General features: G+C 38.9%; 1 protein-coding gene and 1 long non-coding RNA gene across 2 annotated transcripts; one reads left to right on the top strand and one right to left on the bottom strand.

Annotated features, from left to right (window-relative positions):
• Nucleotides 1-1,460: 1,460 nt before the first annotated feature.
• On the bottom strand, nucleotides 1,461-2,683 carry LOC120784801. The gene is made up of 3 exons (XR_005706495.1): nucleotides 2,560-2,683; nucleotides 2,280-2,348; nucleotides 1,461-2,064 (listed from the first exon to the last, which is right to left on the bottom strand). It is a non-coding gene; the product is annotated as an uncharacterized LOC120784801 (long non-coding RNA).
• On the top strand, nucleotides 1,845-9,269 carry rcc1 (regulator of chromosome condensation 1). Its single transcript, XM_040118896.1, has 10 exons — nucleotides 1,845-2,032; nucleotides 4,032-4,132; nucleotides 4,504-4,691; nucleotides 4,816-4,995; nucleotides 6,623-6,719; nucleotides 6,819-6,941; nucleotides 7,099-7,239; nucleotides 7,446-7,565; nucleotides 7,755-7,907; nucleotides 8,477-9,269. The coding sequence occupies exons 2-10, from the start codon at nucleotides 4,054-4,056 to the stop codon at nucleotides 8,650-8,652; spliced, it is 1,257 nt and encodes a 418-aa protein (XP_039974830.1). The 5' UTR covers nucleotides 1,845-2,032; nucleotides 4,032-4,053; the 3' UTR covers nucleotides 8,653-9,269.
• Nucleotides 9,270-9,829: the final 560 nt, after the last annotated feature.

Genomic DNA, 9,829 nt, shown 5'->3' with positions numbered 1-9,829 from the left:
AATAAGGTCATGCTAGTGTCTATACTAAGAGTTAAATATAAGTTGCTGTGAGTGTAGATCAGGGATTTATCAAAAAGATCACAAAATGTATAAACGGTCAACAGGGAGTCATTTTGGCTGAAACCTTCTGAAAATGCAGAAGTGTTTTATCTTGTATTGTTGTCTGGCCAGTAGCTTACAGGGTTCTCTATGCTGTGTACAGGTTGATATAGGTTTAACTGATGCTTGTGTATATCTTGTCTTCCTTTCATTTGGAAAAGAAATTTTAAATATAAAAGCATTATAGGTTGCTATTTTTTTAAGCACAGAATATTAGTGTATGATTAAATGCTACAAGAATGGGAATATTAAAGTACCTTTTCTGTTCATTTTTAATTGAATGTGGAATTGTATGGACTGTCAGTTTTCTTTTTAATTGTAAATAGTCACATCTGGATCTAATTAAAAATCTTACAATTCCTTGAACCTTCTGTGCAATGACTCTGCCCCAGGCTCATATCAATAGATCCATCTTACCTATTGATTTGGAGGGGCCAATTTAAATTGGACCCGTGAAGAGAAAATGTGAGGCTGCAGTGACACCAAGTGGCAGGTAAGTTTGCTTGTTTTTTTCTCGTTATTTTGAGGAGCTAAACCTGGATATGGCTTTAAATGCATTATGCATAACGAAGGTGTATTCAGAATACATTTGCTATTCTAAATATATATATATAAATATATCCCGGCGGTTTAAAGCCGTATGTTTTGTAAACGGTGAAGGCAAAATCCTATAAGTAATTTCATGATGAGGCAATGCTGGAGGGTGACAAAGTTGCATCATTGCAGCAGCCGCAGAATAAATTGACAAATCAAGACAGAGTATATGTGCAGGTTTCCAAACAACCCTACGGTGTAGATTAAATGAGTGATGAGGAAAACCAGCATCCACAGATCGCTGCGGGGCACACGCCGGGTGATCATACAAAAATAAATACCCAAGCATAGGAAAATATTCATGCACAAGAGACAAGGAGTCACCTAGAATTTAAAAATAAAAACCGGATCGTTATGTTTATAATACTAGATACATATAAAGTATAATAAAATAAACAGTCTAAGAATAGAGACTGAACTAAAATGAGAATACTTTGTAACTCTTAATATATACTGCAATGCAGTACATCCAAATTTACGTTGGCCACAATTCATCGTGTCATGTAAACTCTTATTTGCAGTTTTGCAATCTGGGGTAATTGAGTGTCTCTATTTTCTTCCTGTTTTATTTCTACTACTTTTGTACAGGCAAAATTCGGAACGCAGGACTTTTACATCTGTGGACTCGTTTTACATTGAGTTATGAGCTGTGGTGGAGTGTAGCTAAATACATATACCCAAGCGCTGTACTCAAGTACAATTTTGTGGTACTTGCACTTTATCTGAGTAGTTCCATGTTATAATACTGTACACTCCAGCTCCACAAGATTTCAGAGATAGTGTAATTATTGTACTTTTTACGTCGTTACATGTGTGTTACAGCTACAGTTTCGAGTTACTTTTCAAATCATGATCTTATACATTATTGGTCAAAAGTTTTAGAAGACCTTTAGAAGACCAGAAATTAAAATTCAAGCATGGAAAAAATAATAATTAATAATGGAATCTCTAAATTTTTGACTCATTCAACAGCCAAACACATCTGTTCCACTCTGTCTGTAAATGAAAATCAAGTATCGCTTGTGGAATTCGTCCCAACACTATTGCAGACGTTCCCAAAAATGTGCTGCACTTGTCGGTCGCTTTACTTTCACCCCTTCTCGCCGGTCCATCCCAAGCCGGCTCGTCTGGCCTGTGCTGGCCAGTGCTGGCCATTCATATCAGCGCTTCTACGTGGGTCAATGATCGGAGCTCTTCTTCCATGACTGCAGGTTTGAGTGCTACTGTCCCTTTAAGCCCCCGCTGAACGTGACGTCGCGCGTGTAGTGCGTGTCTCAAGACCGGGAACAGGCTGCGCACGTTCACTTCTAGGCAAACTACAGTCTTCTACGTATCACAGGTTAGTAAATTATCAGCTCCTAAACTGCCCATCTGGAAAAGACATGCAACAATAAACACCACTGAATCGATGTATGTGAAGTTCATTCAATAAATTATATCACTGTGGTTCATTCATTCCCGAATGTCATGCTAACGCCGCTAGCTAGTTAGCTGGATCGCAGACAGTTAGCCAGTGTCCTATAGACTAGCTACACTTTGACGCGAGTCTGCTAACATTGGTTATGAGGTAAAAACGTTATATTTACCGTTTTAGTATCCGGCTGTGTCACCTTTATTTGCGATCAAGAACTAGACCGAAGGACAGCCGTCTGCAGCTAACGTTAGGTAAAATGGTAAATGTTAGCAAGGACACATGGGTACTGCCAACGTTAGATCACGCTGCTTATTTTAAACTGCGCATTTAAGTTAAATCTTAAAGCACTGACACTTCTCTCTAAACATGTCCTCAAGACGGACGTTGGTCTCTATTATGAAAGCTTAGTGTGATTCCAGTTCAAATTGTAGCACAAGGAACCATTTTCATACCAGCATGGGAGCAGACACGAAACGAAGCACAGCTGTGCGTGGGGTGAAGGAACCTGACACTGCCATCCATTGAAATGAGCCTCCGACAGCTGTTGAACAGCTTATGGTCAGTGTTACGACCAAAATAAAGACTGATTGTTCCTTCCGGTTTGTTGTAGGCTTGTGAGTTTATGAGAGTGTCTATATTACTCTGGTACATTGGTATGCCTTTTTAAGCCCCACGACATTGTTATTGATCTTCAGTGTTGTATGGGGGCATTATACAGGAATGTCACTTTTAAAAAAAATATTATTAATATATTCATTTCAATCACTTAATCAGATACAGTGGTGCCAAGAGGAAACCCCAAAAATAGGTGGTTACAAAAGAGGAAACAAGTATATCACAAAATTGAATCAATACATTAATTGGTCCATTAGTTTATTCATACCACACCCAGCCCTATTTTTTTTTAAATAATATATAAAAAATGTTATCTTCATTATTAATGTTGAAGAATCAATATTGTTGACTTTTTCCCTTACACCTTACAACAGATAATATTTGGATGTCATCACAAGTTGGGCTGCACCAAACTTTTGTATTAATTACCGTATGATGTGTTCATTTGTGATTAATCATTTAACGTATAAAACATCAGACCATAATAAAAACTGCCAATCGCAACTTCCCTGAGTCCAGCGACTTTTTCACATTGCTCATTTAGTCTGACCAGCAGTCCAAGGACACTCCAGTTAGGGATTTTTAAAAAGAGAGAAAGTCAAGTAATCCTCACCTTTCAGAAGCTAGAACCAGTGAAAAGGACATTTTTGTTTGATCAGTGACTAAATCAATTATCAAAATGTTGATGTAGATTAATTCTCTCGTTATCAACTAATTGCTCCAGCTCTAATGGAATGTTTTGTTTGTGCAGACATTTTGACATGTCACATCAGGAAAAGCATTATTGATGGCTCTGTTCTCCTGTAAACATGTTGAAATGTCAACTATGAAATATGCTCATTGGGAGTACTTGCACCATAGGACACACGTGTACCCATGATATGTCCTCAAATGCCCAGGCTGTCATGTGACCGTGCAGCTCAGGCCTTAGATCCAGTAGTTGCTCATACCATTGCTGATCATTAGTAATGTTAAGATGGCAATAGACATTATGGGTTGAAAGCATCTTAAGGCTTTCTCCAAATGTAAACATTTCAGCACATATAAAGTCAACCATATTAGGTTTTTTATTTATATTCAACATCCATCTGATCTATCATATGTCTTTGTCTATTGACCTTGAAAGAAAAGACAAAGCTCCCAATAAATAGTGTTTGTTTGGACTTGGCCACAAAGGCACTGATGCAGTTATGTTGTGTTTTTGAGACTTTTGTGGCATTTAGCACCACCAGCTGTACAGTTCAGTGACTTAAACCTGTGGTAAGTTATTAAAATCTTACACCAGTCTCCTCTTATGTGTGTCCCAAAGTTTTTCCTAAAGTGTTGCTGTCATGCCTGCTAAAAAGACCACCACCAAGAGGAAGTCTGAGGCTATTGTGGAGGGTGATAAAGACTCCAAGAAAGTGAAAGGTAAGTTGATAAGGTAAAAAAAAAGTTGATAAAGGCTTGAATGGAACCATGTCTCTGTTCAGGGACAACAAAATATTTTTTGTTGGTTTTATATATATTGTTAACTTGCTAGCCCAACTGAGCCAAACTTTAACCGTGCACTGTAGACATGTTTCTAACTTGAAGAATCAAATCAAATTGTATGTGGCTATAAAAATGTCGCACTGCAACACCACAGTTTTAACAAGCTTATTTTATTTTCATACATTTTTTCCCTCCATTTATTTATTTATTTACTAAATGCTGCAGTCAAGTTTGAAAGAGTAATAAAATCTGAGATCAAATTGAATCAGCCAGGTATGAAATTGTTTGTGTGTCTGTGTGCTTATCAGTTTCCCACAGGAGTCATGGCAAGGAGGCAGGTCAGGTTCTTGTTCTGGGCCAGGGTGATGTTGGACAGTTGGGTTTAGGCGAGGACGTCATTGAGAGGAAGAAGCCAGCCCTCGTTTCCCTGCCAGAGAAAACTTTGCAAGTGATAGCTGGAGGCATGCACACTGTTTGCCTGAGCGACACCGGCCACGTAAGTTAACATCTGTCTTATTTTTTGTCAAAATTGCATGGCTAATTTCCTGCTAACACTTTAACTTAAGTGTCTTTAGTTTCCTAGATAAACTGATTTTTTTCCTTTGTTCCCCACACCACAGGTCTATACGTTTGGCTGTAATGACGAAGGGGCCCTTGGTCGGGACACAACAGAGGAGGGGTCTGAGATGATTCCAGGAAAGGTGACGTTGGAGGAGAAGGTGGTGCAGGTGTCGGCAGGAGACAGCCACACAGCTGCACTCACAGAGGATGGAACTGTGTACATCTGGGGCTCCTTCAGGGTTAGTTACCTGCTGTTTTCAGCCACGTAGGCTTTTGCTTGGAAGTGTGTGTGTTTGTGTGTGAGAGAGATTCACAGTTGTTACAATTCCAAACATGCTGCATGATGGTGACATGCTCCAGTGACCAGCTGACAAGCAGTCTGCCAGTTGATAAGTGATTTGTATCCATCCTGACAGAAAATGTCTTTTGAAAAGACTGGACCCAAACTGCGCATGCTGTGTGTTTGTGATGGTCAGGTGAATGTGGAAGGTGAACATGAGTACAGAACATTTCTACTGGTACTGTAAAGTTTTGTGGATAGAGAGGGTTTAAAAAAAAAGTTACAAAAATCATGTGTCGACTAGTTTGGGGGGGGGGGGGGTCTCTGCTATTTGTGGCTACATGACCAAAAACCTGCAGCATTTTATAGGCTTGGGTACAAAAAGGGCTACACATTTTTACTCATGAAAAAGAGAAAATTGAAAACATTGAACTATAGTTTGATGAGCTTTCATAAAGCCAGTCCTCACTGTTATTCCTCTCTCAGCACTTATCACTCCCCCTGCAAGATTACTCATCACAAATTTCATTATTTACCCTCAGCGGCACACTGGCAATTAATCTCTATTACCATTGCCTACCTTCTAGATTCCCACTTGATTTTTGACAGTGCTGAAACTATGTGTAAAACACTCTGTAACCTCTGCTTTGAAAAATCTTTCAAACAATTATTCCTGATCTCATTTATATTTTTAATGTTTTCTAAATGGGTACTACACATCCCATCAACTAATTTCCATTCATAAGAAATTTGGCTTTGCCTTTATTGCTGAACTCTGTAGTATTTCCACATCTCCCATACTGTCTGCTACAGGTCCACGTTTTTCTTTTGAAGTACATTATCAATTTCAAATGAAGTATAGCAAAAACAAACAAAAAACATCCACAATCCAAAGTTACAAATAATACATTTAATGAGACTGGCCCAACGCACATCAAGTAGTTGTTTGAAATACTTGTGGTAACCGGGACTGCCAGGTAGGTTGGTTTGCCTGTTAGCACAATTCAGTTTTTTGGTGGGCGAGAGTAGACTAACCAACCAACACTGTAACAGAACTGAATGGCTTTTAAGTGTATATGATATATGTGAACACAGACTACATTACATTTATTAATATCATCGTCATAATTCCCTGAACCCAAACTTATATAGCATGTGGACTAATGCACTGCTCAACTACATGAGAAAATGTGCCTAAATGTGAAATAATTCATAATAATATAGCAGGATTTACAGAAGCATCTAAGCATGTATTAGAAGTATGTGCAAGTACTGTACTGCGTGACACAGCTCTGTCGTTGTTAATGGAAGAATCTAGGAGGGAATTTGTTTATAACTAATCCAAGAAAAAGAATAAAATTTTTAGGAAAGACATACAATCACACTGCAAATGTCCCCTGTAGATGAAACAATGTTCCCATTTTTAATCATCGAGTATTTTTATATCATTACCATAGACTCAGAAGGTTGGTGATCAGAATGGTCACATTTACAGCCCTGTGGTATTTTTTTTATAACTCAAAACATGAGCATTTCATATCTCTGGGTTAAACCAGTAATATGCTGGACCATTTTTTTTTTCCCAGGATAACAATGGTGTTATAGGTCTTCTGGAGCCCATGAAAACATCTGCTGTTCCAGTCAAAGTCCCCATGACAGAACCTGTTGTGAAAATTGCATCAGGTAAGAAACAGTCCACTTCAGTGCCACATGTTTGAATTTGTTCACTGCATATTAACTCATAACAATGTTTCTGTTCAATTTTCATGAATGCTTTAATAGGTAATGATCACCTGGTACTGGTAACACTCGAGGGAAATCTTTACACATCAGGCACAGCCGAGCAGGGTCAGCTGGGAAGAGTGCCTGAGCATTTTTCAAACAGAGGAGGCAGGAAAGGCCTCGGTAAGTAACACAAGCCTCTTACGTTTTGATGGAATAAAAGAGTAAAATATTTTAAATTGACATTACTGTATGATTCTGACCATAGATGTTTTCTTGTCTTGTGTGTAATGTATATTACTGAGGCGTTCTTGCTGACTGTGCGGTCCTGTGATTTCAGGCCGGCTGCTGGTACCGCAGGTGGTAAAAGTCAAAGGGAAAGTTCACTTCGTAGATGCCTTCTGTGGAGCGTACTTCACTTTTGCTGTATCAAAAGAAGGACATGTGTATGGATTTGGCCTCTCCAACTATCACCAGCTGGGTCAGTATGGCACATCAGTGTTTAGGCCTTGATAATGTGATTTGACCCAAGTTGTGTTTTAACTATAACGCTAGTGGTATCTGACAAGGTTTTATGGTTAGCTAGAAGTCAGGTGCTCACACTCCATGGTAATTGCATCAGACATTATGAGGTTATTGTGTGTGTCCTTACCTCTTTTTTTTTTTTTTTTTTTTTCATCTGACCAGGCACTAAAAGCACCAAGATGTGTTTTGTCCCAGTAAAACTGACGTGCTTCAAGAACTCTACAACCTCCTGGGTTGACTTCTCTGGAGGACAACATCACACTGTCTGCCTTGATGCTGAAGGTACACTGCAACCATATCAGATCCAGATGTGCATTGTCTGGCTGTTAAAATCTGTCTCGATTAGATCACAAAGTCTGATGAGTACATTTATCTTATTGGATTTGAGTACTCAAGTAATATACAATTGATGTTAGAAGTCATGTTCTAGCACTTGTCTCAGCAGGAGTCCCCTTTTTCCTCATCTTTTAGGACAGGTATATTGCCTGGGCAGAGCAGAGTATGGTCGTCTTGGTCTGGGCCAGGGGGCTGAGGAGAAGAGTGAGCCCACACCTGTGATGGGGATGGAGCCGGCCAGTGGTGTGACATGTGGGGCGTCTGTCAGCTACGCTGTCACCAGGGAAGGTGAGAAACAAAGCAAATGCAGGGGACGGTTCAGTGACTGACGTCTGAGTCTGTGTGAGTGTTATACTGCTTGACTTGTGAACCAAAACAAGTCTTCTACAACAACTGGTCATCAATAAAACTGGTCATTTGACAGTGCCACTAAAAACAATCCATTCGACTGTATGTTTTCTGAATGGTTATTTATACAGCTAAGGTGAGGAGAGGGTCACCGTTCTGGTCAAAAGTCTCCTTTTTCTACACACATCCATCCCCAGTGAACTATGCACTAACAGGTTTTACGACAGTAAAAAGCAGCTTTCTTCTTCTGCTGTTTACAGAGGACCATCAATAATCATTTGATTGCAAGATGTCTTTTGTCAGGAAAACAGACATCTGTCCTCCTAAGAGTAGTTGGATGTAAAGTAAATACCCTTTTATAATGGCACATTCTCTGTACTAACAGCTGATATGAATTGTATTCTTCCAACTGTTTGTCAGCTGAAGTTGTGTAATATTTGCAATGAGCTAAGTGGGTTAAAAAAAAAAAAGATGCTCACTCCATTTACTGTTGGCTTTGCTTCCTCTAGGATCTGTGTATGCCTGGGGCATGGGTACCAACATGCAGCTTGGCACAGGAGTGGAGGATGATGAGTGGAGCCCTGTGAAGATGTCAGGCAAACAGCTGGAGAACCGTGCAGTACTGATGGCCTCCAGTGGAGGGCAGCACACAGTCCTTTTGGTCAAAGACAAGCAGGAGAGCTGATGTCCATCTGTGGAAGAGAATGATCGGGGATCTTTTGACCTGTTTCAAGGTGGGGCCTTGCCTAAACTTAGAGAGGGAGTTAATCTGTATGTGACTTCCTGTGCTGAGCCAAGGGAGTGTGAGCGATGCGGGGAGAGGAGAGGTTCAGCCCCTTTTACGAGAACTCTGCTCTTCCTGTGGGGAAAATTTTGATGGATGTTTGGTAGTTCATGACAAATGAGAGACTATTTTTTTAAATCTAGTTTTTGATGTTCCCTTTGAATTCATTACATTAAAAATCATCAGTATGACTGTAAGATGGCGTATGTGACGTTTGTGAATGTGATTGTTTGCATCTACATAAAGGAAATGAGAGTGCAAAGCCTTTTAATGACATCCCCAAACAATAGTCTTTTTAATGTTTTTTTTTTTTCCTTCTTTTCTTTAATGCAATAATTCCATTTACCTTGGTTCAGACAGGACATGTATACTCAGTGGGTTTAATATGTGAGACTACTGTTCATTTTACCCAGGCCACACAAAATTGTTGTGTGGCTATTTGGACATTTGATAACATGTCATAATGTATCCTGCATCCTTGGTTTCCCTGTCTGAAAATAAAGATAACATTTTAAGTTTTTAAGACTTTTCTTATCCTATACATCAACTGTATTGTAACTATTTTTTTTTTATAATCAATTATTTGTTTGTCGTTTTTCTTATATTTATCAGTAGTAGTCGTACTAGTAGTCGTAGCCATAGTCGTAGTACTAGTAATTTTCCAATCTAGAATACAAACATTCCCTGGTTCCAGCTTCTCAGATGTGAGGGTGTGCTGCTTGTCTTATTTTTGTATGACAATAAACAGAATATCTTTTGGTTTAGATTGTTGGTTGGACAAAACAAGCCATTTTAAAATGTCACTTTCAACTCTAATCAGCAAAATAATCTGCAGTCAAAGAAGTGATAAAATTACTAAATAATAAAAGTTGAAGTTTCAGCCCTGCTATGCAGTAACCACAGACATGTTGACAGGGTGTTAAATCTAAAACTGTGATTAGAAAAAGGGAAAATCCACCATAAAACAAAATGCACATTATTTTAACAAGGTTTGATATTTCAGTCAATCTGAAAGACTTTTGTTAAGAAATGACAAGTACAACAAACATTTTGTTGTTCATAACTTCAATATCTTAAA

The sequence above is a fragment of the Xiphias gladius genome, chromosome 22 (genome assembly GCF_016859285.1).
Source record: "Xiphias gladius isolate SHS-SW01 ecotype Sanya breed wild chromosome 22, ASM1685928v1, whole genome shotgun sequence".
Classification (NCBI taxonomy): Eukaryota; Metazoa; Chordata; class Actinopteri; order Istiophoriformes; family Xiphiidae; genus Xiphias; species Xiphias gladius.
This window is presented reverse-complemented; position numbering and strand designations above follow the sequence as displayed.

Bases quoted from the DNA above. Each gene is read 5' to 3' on its own strand.
- rcc1 (XM_040118896.1), top strand. From the start codon at position 4,054: ATGCCTGCTAAAAAGACCACCACCAAGAGGAAGTCTGAGGCTATTGTG. The intron at 4,692-4,815 runs GTAAGTTAACAT...CCCACACCACAG, and splicing joins GCCTGAGCGACACCGGCCAC to GTCTATACGTTTGGCTGTAA. The intron at 4,996-6,622 runs GTTAGTTACCTG...TTTTTTTCCCAG, and splicing joins ACATCTGGGGCTCCTTCAGG to GATAACAATGGTGTTATAGG.